The sequence below is a fragment of the Symphalangus syndactylus genome, chromosome 7 (genome assembly GCF_028878055.3).
Source record: "Symphalangus syndactylus isolate Jambi chromosome 7, NHGRI_mSymSyn1-v2.1_pri, whole genome shotgun sequence".
Lineage (NCBI taxonomy): Eukaryota > Metazoa > Chordata > Mammalia > Primates > Hylobatidae > Symphalangus > Symphalangus syndactylus.
Window position 1 is genome coordinate 10,269,033 of NC_072429.2, and position 21,982 is coordinate 10,291,014.

The 21,982-nt window shown below is 54.5% G+C and overlaps 4 protein-coding genes across 6 annotated transcripts in view; 1 reads left to right on the top strand and 3 right to left on the bottom strand.

The window, feature by feature from the left end:
- Positions 1–1,001: 1,001 nt before the first annotated feature.
- On the bottom strand, positions 1,002–3,291 carry RAB24 (RAB24, member RAS oncogene family). Its single transcript, XM_055285144.2, has 9 exons — positions 2,954–3,291; positions 2,719–2,867; positions 2,556–2,624; positions 2,299–2,377; positions 2,124–2,191; positions 1,944–2,043; positions 1,680–1,730; positions 1,477–1,539; positions 1,002–1,359 (listed from the first exon to the last, which is right to left on the bottom strand). The coding sequence occupies exons 2-9, from the start codon at positions 2,833–2,835 to the stop codon at positions 1,295–1,297; spliced, it is 612 nt and encodes a 203-aa protein (XP_055141119.1). The 5' UTR covers positions 2,836–2,867; positions 2,954–3,291; the 3' UTR covers positions 1,002–1,294.
- Positions 3,290–6,209, top strand: PRELID1 (PRELI domain containing 1). Of its 2 annotated transcripts, none has more exons than XM_055285141.2 (5): positions 3,290–3,619; positions 4,167–4,392; positions 5,419–5,532; positions 5,645–5,723; positions 5,969–6,209. In XM_055285141.2, exons 1-5 carry the CDS (start codon positions 3,528–3,530, stop codon positions 6,115–6,117), a joined length of 660 nt encoding a protein of 219 aa, XP_055141116.1. In that variant the 5' UTR covers positions 3,290–3,527; the 3' UTR covers positions 6,118–6,209. The 2 variants fall into 2 exon arrangements, with proteins under 2 accessions (XP_055141116.1, XP_055141117.1); XM_055285142.2 differs by having other exon boundaries at positions 3,338–3,619; positions 6,002–6,209.
- A 548-nt stretch (positions 6,210–6,757) lies between these two features.
- MXD3 (MAX dimerization protein 3) lies at positions 6,758–12,258 on the bottom strand. 2 transcript variants are annotated; one of them, XM_063642553.1, is made up of 7 exons: positions 11,670–12,258; positions 11,295–11,391; positions 10,910–11,015; positions 10,204–10,233; positions 9,962–10,076; positions 7,329–7,512; positions 6,758–7,251 (listed from the first exon to the last, which is right to left on the bottom strand). In XM_063642553.1, the coding sequence occupies exons 2-7, from the start codon at positions 11,362–11,364 to the stop codon at positions 7,136–7,138; spliced, it is 621 nt and encodes a 206-aa protein (XP_063498623.1). In that variant the 5' UTR covers positions 11,365–11,391; positions 11,670–12,258; the 3' UTR covers positions 6,758–7,135. The 2 variants fall into 2 exon arrangements, with proteins under 2 accessions (XP_063498623.1, XP_063498622.1); XM_063642552.1 differs by having other exon boundaries at positions 6,758–7,512.
- Positions 12,259–12,374: 116 nt separating this feature from the next.
- The window catches only part of LMAN2 (lectin, mannose binding 2), a 40,539-nt gene continuing 30,931 nt past the window's right edge, over positions 12,375–21,982 (bottom strand). Inside the window, exons 8-9 of the mRNA XM_063642534.1 lie at positions 12,531–12,631; positions 12,375–12,398 (exon numbers count right to left, since the gene is read on the bottom strand). Coding sequence (XP_063498604.1) covers positions 12,390–12,398; positions 12,531–12,631 — 110 coding nt within the window. The 3' untranslated portion in view covers positions 12,375–12,389. The remainder of the gene's footprint in view (positions 12,399–12,530; positions 12,632–21,982) is intronic.

Below are 21,982 nucleotides of genomic sequence, written 5' to 3' on the forward strand. Positions count from 1 at the left end.
TGCGGGTGGCTGGTGTCAGTTTCAGTCTCCCTCCACGGAAGCCCCCATCACTCATGAAGGAAGGGCAGTTTGAGGAATTGGTTTTTAAATAGGAAGTGGAACCAAAGCACTTTCTGAGTGTGAGTCTGACCATGTTGGCTAAGTTTTACATTCTCCCAAGACAGGTGTTGGCCACTGCAGAGGACTCAGCCCAGGCCTAAATAAAGGCAGGAAAGGAGAGGCAAAGGATAAAACTGTAAGGCAAAGCCCCTCACCTGGGGCCACACCCTCCATACCAGAAAGGGCTGCAATAAATTTCCTTCTGGTTGAACAGCAAATGTCAGCCCTGTTTACAATAACACCTGATTCCTCAGAAATATCTGGATCTTCTTTGGGGAAAACTTGGGAGTTTGCTTCCCTTTGTGACCTAGTCCTGAACTTCCTGCCCTTTCAGCAAAAAGTGCTTGGGAAGATTGGGAAAAACATTTAGTACTAGAATTACTCTTCACTTTCTTCACAATCCTTGGGCTGCGTAGTAGTCACCTTATTTTACAGATGAGAAACTCGAGGGTTTAAGTCCCTTTTCTAAATTAGCAGCTGAATTGGAACCAAATCTGGATCCATTAGACCTTTCTGGCTTACAGAACTTAGGACTTTCCTACCATTAAACCACATTGTAGGATGTCACTGGTAAGCTCAGGACCTGAGTCACAGGTCTGACATAGGGGCCCAAACATGACAGATGCAGTAGAGCCAGTCAGACCAACCTGTCTGAAGTAGGAATGCTTGACCCTTTTATTTCGAAGCAACTCATGCACTCTTCAGCACTCAGAAGGACTTGTGAGCTTTGTACTACTACAGCTCCAGGATCTCAGCAGTAACCATGGGGAGAAAAGTCTTGTTTTCCAAAGGAAAATAAGAGTTGGGAGGAGCCTTAATATAAGCAGTGAGGCCAGCCGGGTGGCCCCAGAAAGAACTAGGTGTCTTGACACCCAATCCACACAGCAGGGAAAGGGGCTGGGTGTGATTCACAGTGCATTGATTTTATTTACAGATCAAAAGCCACTTAAATAATCTGCAGACACAAGTGCTGTCCAGGGCAGAAGCCTGGGGTCCAAATCAGCCCTAATCCCTCCTCATGCCCACAGTCAGCCCAATGCTGTCTCCGTTCCATGGGCCAGCACAGGCAGGCGCCACTCTGCTGACATGAGGACCTGGGGTAGCTCAGACATTTGACTACCCAAGCCCAGAAAGGAGCTGGGTCCAGCCCTTATGGGGAATTCCTTTAATTCCCCCAGGCCAGGTGAGTGCTGACTCAGTGATGACAACAGCTGTAGAAGTAGGGGTTTGGCTTCTGGCCCAGATCCACGCCCTTGTCCTCTGTCAAAGAGAGAGGTGGCAGCTCAGCACCATTCTGTTGGGATCAGGTAACTCAGGAAAGGGGCAAGATGCTATGGACCTAGAGTAAGTCTCCATAAAGGCTGGGGAAGCACACACCTGTCATCACCTGGAAGGCAGCCACACTGACGTAATCCTCTGCCACTTTCTGGAAGAGCTCGTCTGGCAGGAAAAATGATGATCAGCGAGGGCCCAATGCCAGTAGCCCTGGGATCTCCCAGTGACCCAGCCCTCTGTGCCCTATTCAGCTTCCTCTGGTGCCCCTGCGTGTTCCTGCTGTGAGGCTCCAGCACAGCACTCACCCACACTCTGGCCTGTCTTGCTGGATGTTTCAAAGAGCTGAGCTTTGATATCTGTAAAGAGAAGTGACTAAAGCCTCATACCTGAGAATTAGATAAACAGACAAAAGGGAGGGCTAGCAGTTCAGGGAGTCTCCTCCACAGTTCAAGGAGGTCAGGAAGACCTCCTAGAGCACCTTGCCCTGGCATCCAAGGCAGTCCCTATTTCCTTTGATCCACCCAGACAGCCACACACCCCCACCCCCCAAAGGGCTGAGGAGCAGCTACTGTCTGCATAGTCCTGGACGTCGTGGAAGTCCACACGTCGACGCCTCCGGTCTTCTTCCAGCAGGTCACTCTTGGTGCCACATAAGTAGATTTGGCAGCCCTGAGGCAGAAGACAAGGGTCACCTCCACAGACCAACAGAACCCCAGCCCCTAGTGTTCTAGTGAGGTCTGTTCACCTACCTCCTCTAGGCTGCGCAGTTCCTTCACCCAGAACTTTGCTCGCTCAAAGCTGCTGCTGTCTGTGAGGTCTTGGTGTGCGGCATGCAGGAGACACAACCAAGTGGTCAAAGGCTGTTCTCTGGTTAGCCTGGCACCCATCTTTTCTTGTGGGACAGCCGAGACCCCCCCCCCTTACCATAGCAGACGATGGCAGCCTTGGCACCCCGATAGTAGATTCTACTCATGGCCTCATAGCGCTCAGAGCCTGCTGTGTCCTAAAGAGTAAGGCCTGAGTCAAACTTAAGGCCACGTTCTCCAGACCCCGCTATTTTCCAGATAAGGAAACGGGTCTATGAGAAATGGGTCTGTGAGGCCACAAATCAAACAGTAATAGGCAGGACCTACACCTCCTCAGGAATGAGTCTCCCAAGAATAGATGCCCAGGGGACTTACCCAAATACCTAATGTCACAGTCCGGTCTCCGACCGACATCACCTTGGCCACGAAGGCGGCCCCGATGGTCTGCAACGAGAGGGAAGAGATCCGGGCCATAGGTGCAGATTACCGCCCCCCTACTCCCCCGCCCACCGTGCCTGGCCCCTCCGGGTGCACTCACGTTCTGATAAGGCCCCACTAGAAAGCGGTCGTGCACGTAGCGCTCCACCAGGCTAGTCTTGCCCACGTACTCCTTGCCCAGCATCACCACCTTGACGTCCACGCGCTGCCCGCTCATGCTCCCGGGGCCGCTTCAGCCACGTCAGGGTCCTGAGCGGGTACGGGAGGCAAACCCCGATCTCCGCTCGGCCCAGGCAGCGCCCAAGCCTCAGACCCCGACCCCAAACGGCGCCAACCTACGACTCCAGACAGCGCGTCGGGCTCGAGCTCTGGCCGTGGCCTTGCACTTGGGCAGCGCCCCGTTGTGCCCCCGCTGTTCGGACCCGGGCGCGGATTATCCTTCGAAGACCCCAAGCCCCGGGGCGGCCTAGGAGCGCGCGGGACAGCGTCCTCAACAGCGCAGCACGCCGCCGTGCAGCTCGCTACTCCGTCATTCGCTCGCCTGCCCGGCTTAAGCTCCGTTGTGGCTGGGAATCCCAACCGAACCTGGGGTCTCCCGCAACCCGGCTCCTACCCGCAGCGCCGCGACTCCCGCGGGAGGGGGCGAGAGGGCGAGGGGGCGGGGCCGAAAGGTCACGTGGCGCGGGCGCCGGAAGCGGTGGCTACTGTGTGGCTGCGCCGGAAGTGGCGCGCGGCCGGACAACTCATGGCGGTGGCGGCGGCAGCTGCTTGGGCGCGGTGTGGTGGTGACTGAGCTACGAGCCTGGCGGCGGGTGTGCGCCGAGCCTCGGCCCGGCCCGGCCCCCGCGTGCCTCCCAGGCTCCGCACCCCTGATGCTGCGCGGGTGCTGAGCCCGCTCCGGCCGGGACGATGGTGAAGTATTTCCTGGGCCAGAGCGTGCTCCGGAGTTCCTGGGACCAAGTGTTCGCCGCCTTCTGGCAGCGGTACCCGAATCCCTATAGGTACGTGGTATTTGGAAGAGCAAAACCGCGCCATCTCGCTATTTGGAGATCGAAGTATGGGTAATCCCCAAGTACTGGGACCAGGAAGGACTCCCTATCGAATCCTACGTAGAGCTTATCGGGGATGCGGCCAGGCCAGGCCCGCGAGGTCCTGAAGGGAGGTTGGGCCTGGGCGGTGGTTTACTTGAGACCTTGGTGTAAGATTCTTTTCTCAGTGTGGTGAGACAAGAAGAGGCGGCAGTATGGGAGTTGGGAGGGTTCTTGGAGTTGGAAATGCTATTCCTCTGCCGGTGGCGCTTTCCTGGGATGCAATAAATCATGAGGTCCATTCCTGCTAGAAGGCAGGAATCCAGGTCAGTCAGATGGCGGGAGTTGGAATTTGCCCTGGGATGGGCCCTTAACTCTGGTCTGAACCATAGCACATACCACCCTGCAAGGTTACAGGAAGGCGTGGCCTCTCTAGGCCCGGAGCCTCCAAATGGGAATCCCTTCGGGCAGTCTCTTAGGGGCAGGCTTCTGAGGGTCACCTTCACCCTGACACCTGCAGCAAACATGTCTTGACGGAAGACATAGTACACCGGGAGGTGACCCCTGACCAGAAACTGCTGTCCCGGCGACTCCTGACCAAGACCAACAGGATGCCCCGCTGGGCCGAGCGACTGTTTCCTGCCAATGTTGCTCACTCGGTGTACATCCTGGAGGACTCTATTGTGGACCCACAGAATCAGACCATGACTACCTTCACCTGGAACATCAACCACGCCCGGCTGATGGTGAGACACCTCCTGTTGTGATTCTGCACCTCCCCCTCTCCCCTCCCCCGCAGATAGAGCGCTCCTCAGATACATGTGGCTAGAGAGCCGTAAGGGAGCTTTTGTGGCCGGCTGCAGGTCTGGGTTACTGAGGGTTGACAGCTGTAGAGTATGATCTCAGATTTTCTTCTTTTCAGCTGGTCATCCTCTCTGGACCTGTCCTTTGACTCATTCATACAGTAGGGGAGGGGTACCTATCTTACTGAGTTGTCCTAAATTCTAAATGCAAAGCACTCCCATCCAGCATCTATGGCACAGATATATGTTGGACTCACAGGAGTGATGCTGAGTGCCGGAAGCAGTGCTTTTGTTTTTGTTTTTTTTTCTGTTTTTTGTTTTCTTCTGGTGACAGAGTCTCACCCAGGTTGCAGTGCAGTGACATGATCTCACCTCACTGCCACTGCCACTGCCACCTCCTGGGTTTAAGCAATTCTCGTGCCTTAGCCTCCTGAAGAGCTGGATTTATAAGCACACACCACCACGCCTGGCTAATTTTTGTATTTTTAGTACAGACAAGGTTTTACCATGTTGGCCAGGCTGGTCTCGAACTCCTGACCTCAAGTGATCTGCCCGCCTCGGGCTCCCAAAGTGCTAAGATTACAGGCGTGAGCCACCGCGCCAGGCAAATGTTTTTATTTGGACTGTCAGGAAGCTCCAGAGCTGCAGCTGGTGGAAGGCGGCTAAAACACTGCATATGTCTAGATGCACAAAACAAAATCCAGGAGCAGGACGGGCTGGAAGGCCCTTTGTTGATCTCAAGAGACCTTTTGCCTTCTAGTTTAAGAGTCAGAAGAGAGGTTTTCGAGAGCAAAATGACCTTATTTATGGCTTCTTGCTCTGTCAGTGCCACTTTGGGGGTGCAGTCAGGGGGAAGGAATGGATTTTCATTGTATTGCTTCACCTCATGAAAAGAGACAGGGAGTCAAATGTATGTGCAAGTTGGCAAAATGAAAGACTCTTCCACGATTGTGGTTGGCCTCTGCATAGGTGGTGGAGGAACGATGTGTTTACTGTGTGAACTCTGACAACAGTGGCTGGACCGAAATCCGCCGGGAAGCCTGGGTCTCCTCTAGCTTATTTGGTGTCTCCAGAGCTGTCCAGGTGAGCAGTGTTGTTGGGGCTCTGGGGCTCTGGGACCCAGTGCTTTCGGTACTGGGGCTGGGCTGGGGTCAATGGGCAACTCAGTATCCTTCCCCTTCTCATCTTATGCCAGGAATTTGGTCTTGCCCGGTTCAAAAGCAACGTGACCAAGACTATGAAGGGTTTTGAATATATCTTGGCAAAGCTGCAAGGTGAGTTTCTGGGTATGTGGCTATTCCTCATAGGGAGAGGCTCACTCAGCCTAGCGGGTGTGGAGTCTGGGTTAGTCATTGCCCTGCTCTGAGATGGGACTCCTCGTCTGTACTGGGGGTGGGAGGAGGGTGAATACCACCTTTTTAGTGGAGCCTGGCCCAGGGGAGATCGGTGTCATGGGGGAGGGAAATTAGGTTGGTCTTTCAGGCATGCTCTGAAGGCAGCCACCTGCCCTTCGTGACAGGCGAGGCCCCTTCCAAAACACTTGTTGAGACAGCCAAGGAAGCCAAGGAGAAGGCAAAGGAGACGGCACTGGCAGCTACAGAGAAGGCCAAGGACCTCGCCAGCAAGGCGGCCACCAAGAAGCAGCAGCAGCAGCAACAGTTTGTGTAGCCAGCCCACCACCACCACAGCACCCCCAGACAGCTAGGCTTAGCCCCTCTGCCCTCCCTCCATTGTACTTTATCATTAAAAATCAACTTCCAGCCCTGTCTACTGTCTACGTGGTGGGTTGTGGGGATGGAGTTTGGCATCTGCAGTACACCAAGCACAAGATTCATGTCTGAGCCAGGTCTGCTTATTCTCCCATTGGGCAGCTGAGGACCGAGGCACAGAGGTGCAGTGACTTGCCCGGGGTTCCAGGTAGCTTGCAGGTTAACTGGCAGTCAGTGCTAGACTGTAAGCCCAACGAGGGCAGGGCTTTTGGTTTTGTTCTCTGATGTCTCTCAGTATCTAGCACATAATAGACATTCAATAAATACTTGTTGAATTCAGTCAGCCCCAGCTCTGGAGTCGGAAGGCTCTGGTTTGAATCTTGACTCCACCGTTTTTGGACCTCAGGCGAGTCACGTCACTCAGCCTCATTTCCACCATCCGTGAAGTGGAGACAGAACAGCCTCGAGTTGTGAGAATTAAGTGCACTGCCTGGCACGGCCACCAGTGTCAGTGATGGGAACTGATATTATTTCCTCTTCCAGTGGGTCTGTGGTTGGGAGTTCCCCGATTTTCATTAGGCAAGACTATGGACGGGAAGTTATGAAAGAGGCTTTTAATGAAAATACTGTACAGTTTCTGTGAGGCAAAGGCCGGGGGGCCTTGTCCAGGAAGGGAAGAGGCCCAAGAGGCTTCCTGTCCCTTTGGGGGCAGCAGAGCCAAGTGCTTGGGCTCAGGCCCAAGCTGCCTGCCCTGCAGGGGTCCAGGGAGGTCCTGATGAGTCCTGCCCCTTCCCTTCCAGAGGGCCTGCCTGGCAGCCGGCAGCAGGGTGTTTGGGGAGCACCTGTTCCCACACAAGGGTCCTTTTAGTCCATTCCAACAGGTGACTCCGAGCAGCCCTGAAGGCTTGGGGAGGGCTCATGCCTGGCAAGTGGGCCTGGCACGGGCGGAGGGCAGAGGCCCGCCCTAGGTGAGGACATCATAGCCAGACGCCGCCACCGTGCGAGTAGCTGTGCTCCTGGCCGGCGACGAAGCCCCGCAGCAGCTCGGCCTCACCCCCAAACACCAGGCTCTCCACATCCACCTCCAGCTCCTCTGCGCAGGGAGGGGTCCAGTCAGAAGACCTGGCTCGCCCCGAGGGCCACACAACCCCTCAGCCTCGGGGCACTCACCTTGGTCTGAGTCTGAGCGCTCAGAGGAGAGGCCTGAGGAGTCCAGGCTGTCCGCCCGCAGCCGCTCCCGCTCGGCCGACCCTGCCAGCCCCAGGAGCTGCTCCAACTGCCGCTGCAGGCTCTGCTGCTTGCTGCGCAGCCTCTCCTTGAGCTGTCGGGCCCGCTGCTCCTGATCCTCCAGCTTCTGCGGATCCCAAAGGAGCAAGGGCTGGGGTTAGTGGCCTGGGGGCTTGGGCTGCACCCCAACACCACTCAGTATGGGCCACGGCCACAGGGCCAATGCCCACTCCAGGCAGGTGGCGACTAAATCCAGGCCCCAGAGGGTTGCACCCACATCCTCCAGAAAGCCAGCCCCTTTCTGGCCATGCACACGTCCTGTGAGGGTGCTACCTAGATTGGGGGTGGGGGGCACCACAATCTCAAAGGCATTTGGGGCCTAGTCAAGGATAAAGGAATGGAGTGCTGTGGTGTCCAGTGGTGGGAACTGGGAGCAGGGTGTACTGCTGCGTGTACACTCTGGCTCAGGTGCCAGGCATGTGCTGTCATGGGAAACAGGCCCGGTGTTACCAGGTCTCCCCGTTTCTTTTTTTTTTTTTTTTTTGAAACAGAGTCTTGCTCTGTCGCCCAGGCTGGAGTGCAATGGCACAATCTCAGCTCACCGCAACTTCCGCCTCTTAGGTTCAAGCAATTCCCCTGTCTCAGCCTCACAAGTAGCTGGGACTACAGGGGCCCGCCACCATGCCCAGCTCATTTTTGTATTTTTAGTAGAGACAGGGTTTCACCATGTTGGTCATGCTGGTCTCAAACTCCTGACCTCAGGTAATCCGCCTGCCTCAGCCTCCTAAAGTGCTGGGATTATAGGTGTGAGCCACCGCACCCGGCCCCCCATTTCTTTACGAGAAACTAGCTGGAAAGTCAGATTTTTCATGTCAAATGTCTTTTGAGGGGTTGACAACTAATTTAAATTTTTAGAAAACTACAGAACAAACAAAGGCTACCAGTTTGTAGCTCCCGGTCACGATCCCTGCAAGAGCCATAGCATGAAGGCGTTAGCACCCGCCCTCCCATCCCCCTACCTCCCGCCAAGCTCTGCCAGCCCTGAAGTTCCAAGGACTGGAAGGCCAAGGGCTCTCCCAGGCAGAGCCCTCAGTGGGCAGAAGCTTACATTTGGTCATTCAACAAGAAGGGGAGAATTGGGCCATGGAGGCGTTTGGACTGGGCGTAGAAAGATGAGTAAGAGCTGCCGAGGCAAACACAGGGAGGAGGAAACGTCAAGATACAGCAGAGGGAGCCTGGGAAGAGCACGGAGCATTCAGCTTCTGTGGGGCATAGGGAGAGATGAGGCCAAAAGAGCAGCCTACTGGCAGGTCCTGGGTTATGAAGGGCCTTGAGTTTCACAGGAAGTAAGGAGCAGAGGCTTTGTCCTGTCGGGGGCCACTGGTGGGTTTTCAGCAGGAGATGGCCCTAGGTAGATAGGTGTGCTGCAGAGATCATTCTAGAGCAAAGTAGAAGACAGCCTGGTGGAGGCAAAACAGGTAACAGGAAGGCTGGGAGGAGGCCGGTGAAATAATCCAGGAGACGGGTGATGGAGCCCCAGAGAAGGAGCACTCCCCAGGTCCTGCCCACAGGCCAGCCAGCCCCTGAGGGGCACACATCATCCATCCAAGAACCAGGCCAGGCAAGCTCCATGTGAGAAACTGGGCCACTACCCAACCAGAGTGTTATTCAGCCACAATGATGGTAATAACAGACACCAGGGAGCAGTGCAGTTGTTCCCACAGCTGTGGTTTATTTACTAACAGCACATAGGTCTATGTGTGCCACAGCCCCCGGTGCCTAGAATAGGGCCTAGCAGAACCAGTGCTCAATAAACACTTGTCGCAGATAATGCAAGCCAGGGAACTGGGGATGGGTCCTGAATCTGCCGCTCACCAGCTGTGCGATTTGTTGGCCCTCAGCCTAGCTGTGCCTCCATGTATTCCTCTGGAGGGCAGGAAAAGTCCTGTGGTTTCCAAGGCCACTTCTGACATGGCCAGGGCCACTTGGGCCTTTATTCAGCACATCCACTCCTGTCCACCAGGGGGCACTGAGCTCAGCCGCAGCAGCAGCAGGAGCCCTGGGAGCACAAGTGACTGGCGTCTTCTCAGTCCTTTCCCCTCCTGGCCCTGGAGCTGCCTCCCAGGTGGCACCAGGATAGACTGCCCATAACAGGAGGCCTTGAAGGTGAGAGGGGGAGAGCAAGGACCAACCCTCTACAGTCCCAAGGACCCCCACATACATCCCATCACAGAATTCAACAGACATCCCCTCCCCTCGAACAGGAAGGAAGGTTAGTCCAGACAGGCTAAGTGACTTGCCCAAGGTCTCACAACTGTGATCTAAGTGATAACAGCTGTAACAGCAACAGTGAACATTTACAGAGTGAACTCATTTAAGCCTCAACAATGCTCTGAGTTATTGTCTGCTTTTCTTCCCATTTAATGGATCTGGAAAGTAAAAGCTCAGAGAGCTGTCCTGTCACACAGTTCTTGAGCTGTGGCCTCAGGTCTCGTTCCGCAGTCCCACCAGCCTCTCCATAGCACAGCCCTCCATACACCAGGGCAAGCCAGTCCGGGTGCAACGAGGGGCCTCACCTGGATGTGCATCCTGGCGCGGCGCAGCAGGCTCAGCGTGGTGTATCGGGCACAGTCGGCCCCCAGGGGCATTTGCTGCTTCAGCCGCTCCAGGCACCGCTTCAACTGGGCCCTCCTGTGGGGAAGAGGTCTGGAGGGCAGTGCCAGCCCCACCTTGCTGGCCACAGGAATGGCAGGGGAGGGAAGGCCAAAGGGCGGTGGCCCCTGGGGGCTGGCACTGTCAGGGTGGGACTGGGACTCACCTGCGCTTCTCCAGTTCATTGTGCACTGACCTGCCAATGCGAGAGTACGGGGTGAAGGGGAATCAGCCACGGCCCGTGCGCCAATCCCAGGGCCCCCAGTGGCTCAAGAGCCACTACATATGTCTGCCCCAAACAAGTCCCCTGTGGAGACCTCATGCTGGCCTCAGACACCAGAGTCCCCTGGCAGGGCGAGGGGAGTCAAAGACACGCAGAGCCAAATGCTTAACAGAAGCCTGCCCAGGTGGGTATGGGGGTCTTAACAAGGGCCCCTGGTCAGGAAGGACTTCCCAGACAGAGGTGACGGCTAAATGCAGAAATAGATGTTTCCCAAGCCGGTAGTGGAGGGAGAGGCATTCAAATAGGAGGGAACAGCATATGCAAAGGGCTGGGGAGAGGAGAGAAAAGGAGGAAGCCAGCGGGGGAGGTGAGTGGCCTGATGTGTGGCGTGTGGGAGTGCGAGTGGAAGCGGGACCCCAACTGCTGTTCGCAGTTCCTGGCACATCTAGAGGTGCTCAAGAAATAGTCCTTGAATGAATAGAAAGGTGTGAGTGTGTTTGGAGAGTGGGGAGATGGCAGGAGGGGTCTGAACGCTTCCTGGAGCAGGACACCTGGCCCAAAAGATGCAAGCAACAAGTGGGCAGAGGAGGGCCCGACCGGGGGCGGCACCCACCCCCAGCCCCACTCCCGCCGCCCCGGGCCTCCTCACCGCCCGCTGTCCTGCGCGCCAGGAGCCTGGGGGGGTCGCTTCTTCCTCCTGTGGATGGGGCCTGGACTGCGATGCGGGCACAGGGACGCATAACCATGCTCGGCCTCTGCCAGAGAGAGCCCCCGCCCGCGTCAGGCTGGGGCTGGACCCGGTCCCAGCGGGAGCCCCAGGCACAGCACGGTCAAGGAAAAGCTTTTGGCGCCAGGACCATTTCCCCCACCCCTCCCTGCTCTACCGCCCCGGGACTCCTCTCGAGTTGAGGGCGAGGCGGCGTCCCGGGATTACTGTCCTAGGGCGGTGCATCCTTCAAGCTGGGAGCCAGGTCCAGTCCAGGCCCGTGTCAGCGAGGTCGCCGCCCGGAATCCAGCCAAGGATTCTTCCTCACCTCTCTCACGGCGCTCCAGGAACTCGGCCGCCTGCAGCAGGACCTGGATGTTGCTGGCCACGGGTTCCATGTCGGCGACAGCTGGCAGCGGGCGGGCCTAGGGTGCCGGTCGGAGCAAGAGGCTGCAGCACTTTTGTTACAAAGTAACTGACACGATGCAACAAACACAAGGGCCCGCCCCGCCCCCGGGACGCCCCGCCCGCAGGAACGCCCAGCCCTTGGCCCCGCCCCTCTGGAACCCGCCACGGAGCCGCAGCCCACCCTCCGGCAGCCGCCCCGCCCCGAGTGGTCTCAGACTTTCCAGGGGCAGGTAAGGGAGCCGGCTCCAGGCCTGCCCTGGAGCGAACCCTCAGGCTAACGGGTGCTGCTTCTTACCCGCCTCACTCATCCACCTACGCCGGCTCATTGGCGTCTTTGATCTCAGCTTCCAGCCCCGTGCTAGTGACTAGCCCCCAACATAGCACGGCGCTCTGGCGGCCTGGTGGTTCCCTGGAAGCCCCGGGCCCAGCCGCTGCACGTGGGCGCCGCGGGGGCGGGGCCTGCCGGCCGCCGCTCGCCCATTCGCACATGGCTTCTCAAGGATCGCTGTTGTCATCCTCGGGGTGGGGTCGGGGAGCCTCTGATGCCCTATTGGCTGGCGCTCCGCCCCGCCCTCTCCCGCCGCTGATGCACACGGTCGGGCGGGAAAAGAAGCAGGTTTCAAATTTGAAAACCCGAGCGATGGGGCGGGGTTGAGAGGCGAGCTGGGCCGCAATGCGCAGGCGCCGGCGGAGGGGCGGCGGACCCGGCTGCTGCCCTCCGGGGTCTGTCCCCAAGCCTGCCTGCCATCTGCCTCCGAAGGCCCCCGTGGGCCCCAGCTTCCTACTGTGTCGAATGGGAATAATCTCTCGGCCCCCCTCCTCTTCTGTGAGGAAGCTGTTGTTGCTACGAAAACGTCAGTGGGGTAACAGCTTCCTCAGGCAGCCCATACCCTGGAGGCACGCGAAATGGCCTTTTCCGGCGCCCTGGGCTCTGGTGTCCACGGAGTTGGGGTCCTCTCCCGTCACTGATGCCTCAGCTGTGTATGACTCAGGAGGTGACCTCCGTCTCTAAGCCTCAGGAACCCTGCGACAGCGTTGAAGGATCAGAGCCAATGCCTCTGCGGTGCCCATGGCATGAAGGAGCCGCCCATCTGCCCATCTCGAAGGCCAATGCAACCAGACCGCGGCGTTTGCCTCCCAGGCAGCCCCTGCTTGCCTTACTCAGTCCATGAACCCTTCCTGAACGTGACTCTCTTAGCCGGCCGAAGGAGTGGCTGTGATGACTTCGAGCCGCAGCACCAGCAGGTGGGGCCACATCTGGGGACAGGAAGATGAAAGCCCCTGTACCAGGGGGGAGCATTGCTGCCAGCCACGGGCTGAGTCTGTGACTCCAGTAACCCCAAAACAGAGAGGGGAGAGAAGGTGGGAGGGATAGATGCTTTGTAAAGAGACAGTCCTGGTGAACACAGGCACATGTCAGTCAGGCCTCAGTTCCTTGGGAAAAATCATTTTTTTTTTTTTTTTTTGGTCTTGCTCTGTCACCCAGGCTGAAGTGCAATGGCTCCATCTCGGCTCACTGCAACCTCCACCTCCCAGGTTCAAGCAATTCTCCTGCCTCAGCCTCCCAAGTAGCTGAGATTACAGGTGCCCACCACCACCACACCCAGCTAATTTTTGTATTTTTAGTAGAGACGGGGTTTCACCGTGTTGGCCAGGCTGGTCTCGAACTCCTGACCTCAGGTGATCCACCCACCTCAGCCTCCCAAAGTGCTGGGATTACAGGTGTGAGCCACCGTTCCTGGCCGGGAAACATCTTGAAGTTTCGGCCAGGCGCCGAAAAAAAATGAAGTTTCTCTAAGAGTTGCTCAGAGAGGAATAACTGCCCTGTCTAGGCAGACGATCCATCTACCCAGCCGCCTGTCCTTAACTCACAAAATATTTGCTGAGCTCTCACTGGACACCAGGCGCTGTGTTGGGGGCTGGAAGACATACGATAGGCAAAAGCACACAGGGTCCCTGCCCTTGCAGAGCTCATAGGCTTGAGAGGGAAAGACACCAATACAGTCGCAGGGAGGCGGAGGTCCAGCTGGACAGGTCCTCACAGGGAGAGACCGTGCCCCCACAGCATATTCTCAGGAACATTTGACCTAATTGGTGAGGTCCGAGAAGGCTTTACTGGGGAAATGGATGAAGAGGTGTTATCTAAGTATAGGAGAGATGAAAGAATTCTAGACAAAGGAACAGCACGTGCAAAGGCCCTGGGGCTGAAAGGAGCGTGGCAGGGGCGGTGTGGCTTAGAGAGAGCAAATAGCCTGGTGCAGGCTGACACTGGAGAGGCTGCAGGGCCCAGAACATGCTGATGGGTTCCCCTAAACTCGCCCCTGCAATCAGCCATGTCTGAAGGAAGGAGCCACAAGGCTTGTGAATGAATTTCCCATTTTATTTCACTAAAGTCAGCACCACGCAGTGCAGACACGAACCTACTCAGATGTCAGGGCCCTAGGTGGCCCGGCCTCCAGTCTGGGTGGGATAGGGGTGGGGAGGTTCTGAAGGAGGAGAATTTTCAGCAGAGGGAAAGAGGGAAGCATATGTGAGCTGAAGACATGGCCAGGAGGTGGTGGGAGTCGGGCTGGGGCTGCAGAGGGGCTGGAGGGCTCACGTCAAGGAGTTTGGACTTCATCCTAGGAGCCGCAGAGCGGTTTTGAGCCAGGGGCAGCATGTGGGCTGGGGTCAAGGCCACCGGCCAGGCCAGACAGGAACAACACCTCCCCAGGAACAGGGTGGGACGGGGTGTGGGGGGATCCGGCCTGGACCAGCAGGGATCCTGCCCCAAGCCCTTGGATGTCCCCTGGGCCCCTGTGAGAAAATGCTAGAGCTAGTGGCCTCTAGGCACAGGACTGGACAGAGGAGCTGCAGTGCCCCCTCGGCAGTGACTGGCTCAGATCCTCTGCCTCGGACTCCGCCGGGTCCTGTGCTTTGCCCTGTGACCTCTTGCCTCCACCAGCCCACTGTAACTCTGCCAGCCCACTGTAACTCTGCCAGCCCACTGTAACTCTGCCAGCCCACTGTAACTCTGCCAGCCCACTGTAACTCTGCCAGCCCACTGTAACTGGGGCTCTGCTGCCTGTACTTGCAGTGCAGACTCTACCGGGGACTACGGTCCTCTGGGCTCCAAGGACAGAGTCTGCATCTGTGCCCTGAGTGGAAGGGGAGAAGGGAGACCCTTCCCCCATGCCTTTGTCTCAATTAGGACCCCTTGAAGAGGGCGGCCAGCCCTGGGCTCACTGTCCTCCTCCACTCCATGGACAGGTTGCAGGAGACGACGGCCCTGCATTCCCCAGATCCCTTTCCCCTTCTCCCCTGCAGGGAAGAGTCATCGGGGAAGTCGGGGGCCTGGATCCAACCCTGGACCCCTGCCCAGCCTCCTCCCTGGGCTGCCCGCAGCCTCCCCTCTCCCAGAGAGCAGCACTCCCCAGTCACAGAGCTAACCAGGTCACACCCCCACTGAGGGCCTCATGCCCCCGCTGAAGGCCCACACTCCCATGGCCTTCAGGACAAAGTCTGAGCTGGGCTGTGCCCCTCCCCCTGCTGTGGCAGGGGACATGCCACGGCCTTGACCACCTCCCTGCCTCTGCCATCTCTGCTCAATGTCTCAGTTGCTCCAGGAGGTTCCCAGGCCTCCCTCCTTCAGCGCATCCTCCCAAGCAGCAGTGGGCCCTGCGTCTCTCAGGGTCAGCCTCTTCCTGCAGACTACGACCTCAGCGACAGAGCAAACCAATGCCTAACAGGGGCCTGGCCAAGCCATGGGCAAGGGGTAGGGAAGGGCTGGTGGGCCTGTGTCTCCATGCCCATAGGATGTCAGGAGAAGCATCAGCAGACTCCCCCACAGAGGCCACCTCTGGAATGCCCCCCAGGCTGTTGTGGCAGTGCAGCATAATGACCAAGAGTTGGGTGCCTGCCGGTCCCTCACTTGATGTCACAAGGACTAAGCCAAGAGGCCAGCCCTGGCTAGACAGGTCTCAGAAGTGCCTGGCAGCCCCTGCTGTCCTGGGAGGAACACTGCAAACAGGCCTCTGTAGGATCAGTAGTATGGCTTTTTTTTTTTTTTGAGGTGGGGTCTCATGCTGTCACCCAGCCGGAGTGCAGTGACACAATGAGGGCTCATCGCAGCCTTGACCTGCTGGGCTCAAGCAATCCTCTCGCCTCAGCCTCCCAAGTAGCTGGGACCACAGCTGCATGCCACCATGCCTGTCTAATTTTTTTATTTTTTGTAGAGACGGGGTTTCACCATGTTGGCCAGGCTGGTCTCGAACTCCTGACCTCAGGTGATCCGCCCACCTTGGCCTCCTAAAATGCTGGGATTACAGGTGTGAGCCACTGTGCCCAGCTGAGTTCCAGTCCTTTTACTGTGCTGTGAGCATCTGCATCTACCACAGGGAAGCTGAGCCCAGTGTGCAGAGTGACTGTCTGTTCCTGCCACGACTTACACTTCCTGGGGCTACAGGCTTCAGTCTGACTTGCCTATCAAGCCTCTTGTTGACAGACAGAACAGTTACGGGTGTTTTGTGCCTCAGAGGGTGCAAGGAGAACATGTCTAGACTCAGTCCATCCCTGCACTGTGGCGGCCCCCATATGTCCCTCATATCATGAGGCCTCCTTAAGTGAGCACACCGGAATATCCACTGACTGATTCCAATCACCCCCTGATCCTGGAATGGGGTTCTTCTGATGAGCATCAAACGTCCTACTTTAATGTACCCCTCCGACTCCCATAATGATGTCCACAGGCCCATGCCCCATACAGGCATCCCACTAATAGGCCAGTTTTCCACTGCCCTTCTGCTGACTGTGCGGGCAGGCTGGCCACTGCCCATGAGATGTAGCACAAACACCAGTCAATTCAACCTGCTGAGTTGATTTGTTTTTACCTTCTTTGATGGTCTTCCAGATAGGAAGCTGTCCTGTCACCTTGAAACTTCCATCCATAAACCAGGCGGCTCTTGTTGGTCAACAGAGGCTGTTCATAGGGCACTCACTGCCCATGTGGCCCATGAAACTCCTTAGGTTGCTCTGAAGTTGCCTGTGGGGGAAGAGGCTCCCACTTGGGACGGCCTCCTTGCATTCCCCAGATAGCATGTTCTAGAAAAATCATTTCCAAATTATGATGGACCCTTCCGGGCACTGCCCTCCTCATCAGAATATTTCCCCAACATCACCCAAGAAATTATGAGTATTTCAGGTATTTCAGGTTTCAAGGTTATTTTATGTCCTTAAGTCATAGGGGCAATTGAACTTTAATTAAATCCAATAGCAAGCTAGTTAGTCAACGGAAATTTCCTGGTCCAAAATCCCAGTGGTTGCCACTAGGTGGCACTCTGGCTTTTGCCCTCAGGTCCAGTCTGTTCCTCTGGGGGGCTATCGTACAACAAATGAACAACTTGCACAGGCTTGGGCAATCTTACTGGTTTCCATCAAGTATATCCAGTCAATATTGGCGGGTGGGGAGACTCACATGCCTTCTGCTTTACCATGCTAGGTAAGAGAAACGCCTCAGCCAGACCCGATATCCACCCCCATAGTACATTCAGGTAAAGGAACTGCAGTTGCTTTGCATACAGCCTGCTCAACCCTCCCCGTTTCCATTCCATCAGGTATCACATTCCCATATTCTCCCAATCGAACTCTCGCTCCCATTGGGACTTCACAAATAGATTTTGGAATCACAAAGCATAGGTTCCACAAAAAGGTGTCCCAGTAAAGTCTCTCCAGCAGCCCCTGACCATGTGACTACTTATCAACTTTCTCCTTGTCATCTTTCCCTCTGGCTTTTTTTTTTTTTTCCTTGAGACGGAGTCTCACTCTGTCACCCAGGCTGGAGCGCAATGGCGCAGTCTCAGCTCACTGCAACCTCTGCCTCCCAGGTTCAAGCGATTCTCCTGCCTCAGCCTCCTGAGTAGCTGGGATTACAGGCACCTGCCACCATGCATGGCTAGTTTGTCTGTTTGCTTGTTTGTTTTTTAGACACAGTTTTGCTCTTGTTGCCCAGGCTGGAGTGCAATGGCGCGATCTCAGCTCACCGCAACCTCCACCTCCTGGGTTCAAGCAGTTCTCCTGCCTCAGCCTCCCGCGTAACTGGGACTACAGGCACGTGCCACCACGCCCGGCTAACTTTTTGTATTTTTAGTAGAGACGGGGTTTCACCGTGTTAGCCAGGATGATCTCGATCTCCTGACCTGGTGATCTGCCCGCCTCAGCCTCCCAAAGTGCTGGGATTACAGGCGTGTGCCACCATGCCCTACCATTTTTTTGTATTTTTAGTAGAGATGGGGTTTCACCATGTTGGTCAGGCTGGTCTCAAACTCCTGACCTCAGGTGATCCACCCACCTCAGCCTCCCGAAGTGCTGGGATTACAGGCCAGCCTCCCTCTGACATTTTAAAATCCTCCAAACTAAGGTGAGTAAATCAGATTTGTTTAGGGCCCTTCAATAGTGGGGGACCAGCAGAAGCTCCCATCTGTCCACCCAAGGACTTCCAAGGGTGTTGGAATATGACCTTTGTTTTGACACCATCAATGTCTACTTTATTCAGTCCATTTCATTAAGAACCATTTAAAGATTCCATCCTACTGGGATGAGTATCTTGACTCTTCCCTTTGTTTTTCCCATTCTCTTGTGAATCATTCTAACCATCTTCACTGTTGTTTCAGCATAATTTTTCCCCTCAAAAGTGGCCCTGGGAATAGCTGTAGCTCAGACCAGCCACAATCCAAGCTTGGCCCAATCTCAGGATCTGCCCTATCACTATCTTTTGCCTTCATTGTTGCTACAGAGAACAATAGGATGGTATATTTAGCTTGTTTCTTGTTACTTTGCATTTCCTTATACGTCCAGTGAACTCCTTGGGAGTTGCATCTGTCTTTTTTTTTTTTTTTTTTTTTTGAGACGGAGTCTTGCTCTGTCGCCCAGGCTGGAGTGCAGTGGCGCAATCTCGGCTCACTGCAAGCTCCGCCTCTGGGGTTCACGCCATTCTCCTGCCTCAGCCTCTCCGAGTAGCTGGGACTACAGGCGCCCGCCACCACGCCCGGCTAATTTTTTGTATTTTTAGTAGAGACGGGGTTTCACTGTGGTCTCGATCTCCTGACCTCGTGATCCGCCCGCCTCGGCCTCCCAAAGTGCTGGGATTACAAGCGTGAGCCACCGCGCCCGGCCTTGCATCCGTCATTTCTAAAATTCATTATTAATTTTTGCCTCCACTAACTGATCACAGCACAGCTGCATTTCCATACCATGGTGAACTCATGGCCCTCCAGGAATCAAAGGTTCATCATACTCCATCCTCTCATCCAATTCCTAGAGATAGTAAATCACTCACTCACCTGCAAGCTTGCCTTTCATATTCATACTAACCAATCCAGAGCCCATACCCTCCAACCACCTCCTTTACTGGGCTCTTACACGCTGCACCACTATCCCCCAGAGACTGGACAACTAGGGACATCCTACCCCAAACCCACTGAAATTATTCAAGCTAGGCAATCCTAGACCTGCTCGCTCTGCCTCTCAGGTTCCTTCCCAAGCAAACCACAATAAAGGCTCTTGCCCCACAGTTCCCCTCCCTCCCTCTGCCCCCTGACCAACCCTGGTGCTTCCCCGTGTGGCCCGTGTTAGTGTGCAGTGCCGCCTGTTTCTAGGGAACTGAGTATAAGCTTCTTCCCACCATGGCAGTCATTTCTGTGTCTGTTACATCATATCTAATGACAACAAATCCAGGGTGTCCTTACAATAACTGGCGCAGTGAGCAGGGTGGTTTAATGCCAGATGGAGATAGTGTGTCCTTAAACTGCTCTTGGCTTACTAACTGGATCCACCAGGCAGTGGCCATTGCCTGGAAGGCAGCCCTGGTCATTTGTGCGCCCCTTTGATGGCTGGTGCACAGTGTGGTGTGTTGTCGGTGCTGCTGTGGATTCCCAACCTGAGAGTGGTGCTCGGGAAGCTGAGCCCTCCCGGAGCTGCTGCCCAGGCTAGGGTATTCAGTGCCTGGGACTCAGACCACAGGGCACTCATGTGTTTCTCCGTGCTGGTGGAGCACCCAGGTGCCAGAACAGAGCACCTGGAGGTATATGGAAAACTGACTGCATCTGTTTCTTGAAAAAGTCCTTCCATGGCCGGGCGTGGTGGCTCACATCTATAATCCCAGCACTCTGGGAGGCCAAAGGAGGCGGATCACCTAAGGTCGGGAGTTTGAGACCAGCCTGAGTAACATGGAGAAACCTCATCTCTACTAAAAATACAAAATTAGCCGGGCGTGGTGGCAAGTGCCTGTAATCCCAGCTACTCGGGAGGCTGAGGCATGAGAATCGCTTGAACCCAGGAGGTGGAGGTTGCAATGAGCCAAGATTGCGCCACTGCACTCCAGCCTAGGCAACAAGAGCGAAACTCCATCTCAAAAAAGAAAAGGTCCTTCCAAAGACAGCAAGAGCAACTACCCTGCTAGCATCATGGGATGAGTCTAACCCACTGACCAGGCAGCACTGGCAAGCGGTGGGGCCAACCGTGTCGGTCACTTGTATGCAAGTGCCCAGTGTCTGGGATGTTATATGCTCCAGCAGGCACTTGATAAACCACTTCCCCTTTTCCTTCTGGCCTTTGCTGAGTCAAAAGTTTCAGCCTGTTCTCTGGAATATGGGAAGAGTACTCCACCTGAACGCCTGCTCATGTAGCGTAGGCCATTCCCACGGTCAGTGTCAGGGCATCCTCTTCAAGGGATCCGGGCACGCTGCAAATGTTCTTGTTCAAGCCACAAACCTCTCCTGCTTTAGCCAGGTCCTGCAACTTTCCTCTTTTAGCGTGGGGCTTTCATTTTGATTTATTCTTAAGTCCCAATGTTATTTAGTAGTATGTTTTTAGTTTCCAGATACAAAGGACTTTTTCAGTTACCTTTTGGTTGCTGATTTCCATTTATATTCTCCATATTTCTTTTTTTTTTTTTTTTTTTGAGATGGACTCTCACTCTGTCGCCCAGGCTGGAGTGCAGCGGCGCGATCTCAGCTCACTGCAACCTCCGCCTCCCAGGTTCAAGTGATTCTCCTGCCTCAGCCTCCCGAGTAGCTGGGACTACAGGCATGCACCATCACACCCGTCCAATTTTGTATTTTTTAAATTTTTATTTATTTTTTTTTTAGACAGAGTCTCGCTCTGTCACCAGGCTGGAGTGCAATGGCACGATCTCGGCTCACTGCAAGCTCTGCCTCCCAGGTTCAAGCCATTCTCCTGCCTCAGCCTCCCAAGTAGCTGGGACTACAGGCGCCCGCCACCACACCCAGCTAATTTTTTTGTATTTTTAGTAGAGACGGGGTTTCACCATGTTGGCCAAGATGGTCTCGATCTCAACCTCGTGATCCACCTGCCTTGGCCTCCCAAAGTACTGGGATTACAGGCATGAGCCACCACGCCGGGCCCATTCTCTTTAAAAATCTCCTCTTTATAAATCTTTTTATAAATCTCCATTTCTCTGTTTCCTCCCAAGGTCCTCTGATCTTTGGTCTGATCTTCAAATTAGTTGATCTTCTTCAACTAATTCGGTGAATCCATTTTGTTATCAACCCCTATACTGAGTCCTTTATGTCAACTAAAAAGTTTCATATGCGTGTCTCCAGGTGGTTCTAACTGCTTATTCTTCCCTCCTGTTTCCAACAGCACGCCTGGTCTCTGAGGAAACACTTCACTCCACAGGCCTATGAGCCTGGCTTCCTCAGTCATATACACACATAATATATATCTCATATACACAGAAATTATACAAAATTGTCTGTAATTTTTGTTGTTATATTAATTACATATAATTATATACAGTTTTATATATATATATATATATATTTTTTTTTTTTTTTTTTTTTTTTTGAGACAGAGTCTCGCTCTGTCACCAGGCTGGAGTGGTGCAATCTCGGCTCACTGCAACCTCTGCCTCCTGGGTTCAAGTGATTCTCCTGCCTCAGCCTCCCAGGTAGCTGGGATTACAGGCGTGCACCACCACGCCCGGCTAATCTTTGTATTTTTAGTAGAGAGGGGGTTTCACCATGTTGGCCAGGCTGGTCTCGAACTCCTGACCTTAGGAGATCCACCCACCTCAGCCTCCCAAAGTGCCAGGGTTACAGGTGTGAGCCACTGGCACCTGGCCTGATAAAATGTTTTGTTACATGAGTTCATTTACATTTACTGATATAATTTATATTTCTGGTATTTTGATCTCAACCCTCTTGTGCAATATATTTCATATTTACTCTTCAATGCTTTACTTTTACAGTGCTTCATTCTCTGTATGATTGTGTTTATTTTCATATTTCTTGGGAATAATGGTAAGAGGGGAAAAAAAACCAAGATCTCAAATTAACAACCTAACTTAAAAACTTAAGGAACTAGAAAAAGAACTAACTAAACACAAAGATAGCAGAAAAAAAGGAAATAATAAAGATTAAAGCAGAGATCAATGAAATAGAGAACAGAGGAACAACAGAGAAAATTAATGAAACCAAAAGTTGGTTATTTGAAAAGATCAACAAAATTGACAAACCTTTGGCTAGATGGACTAGGAAAAGACAAGAAGACTCAAATTACTAAAATGAGAAATGAAAGTAGGAACATTACTACCCATTCTATGCAAATAAAAAG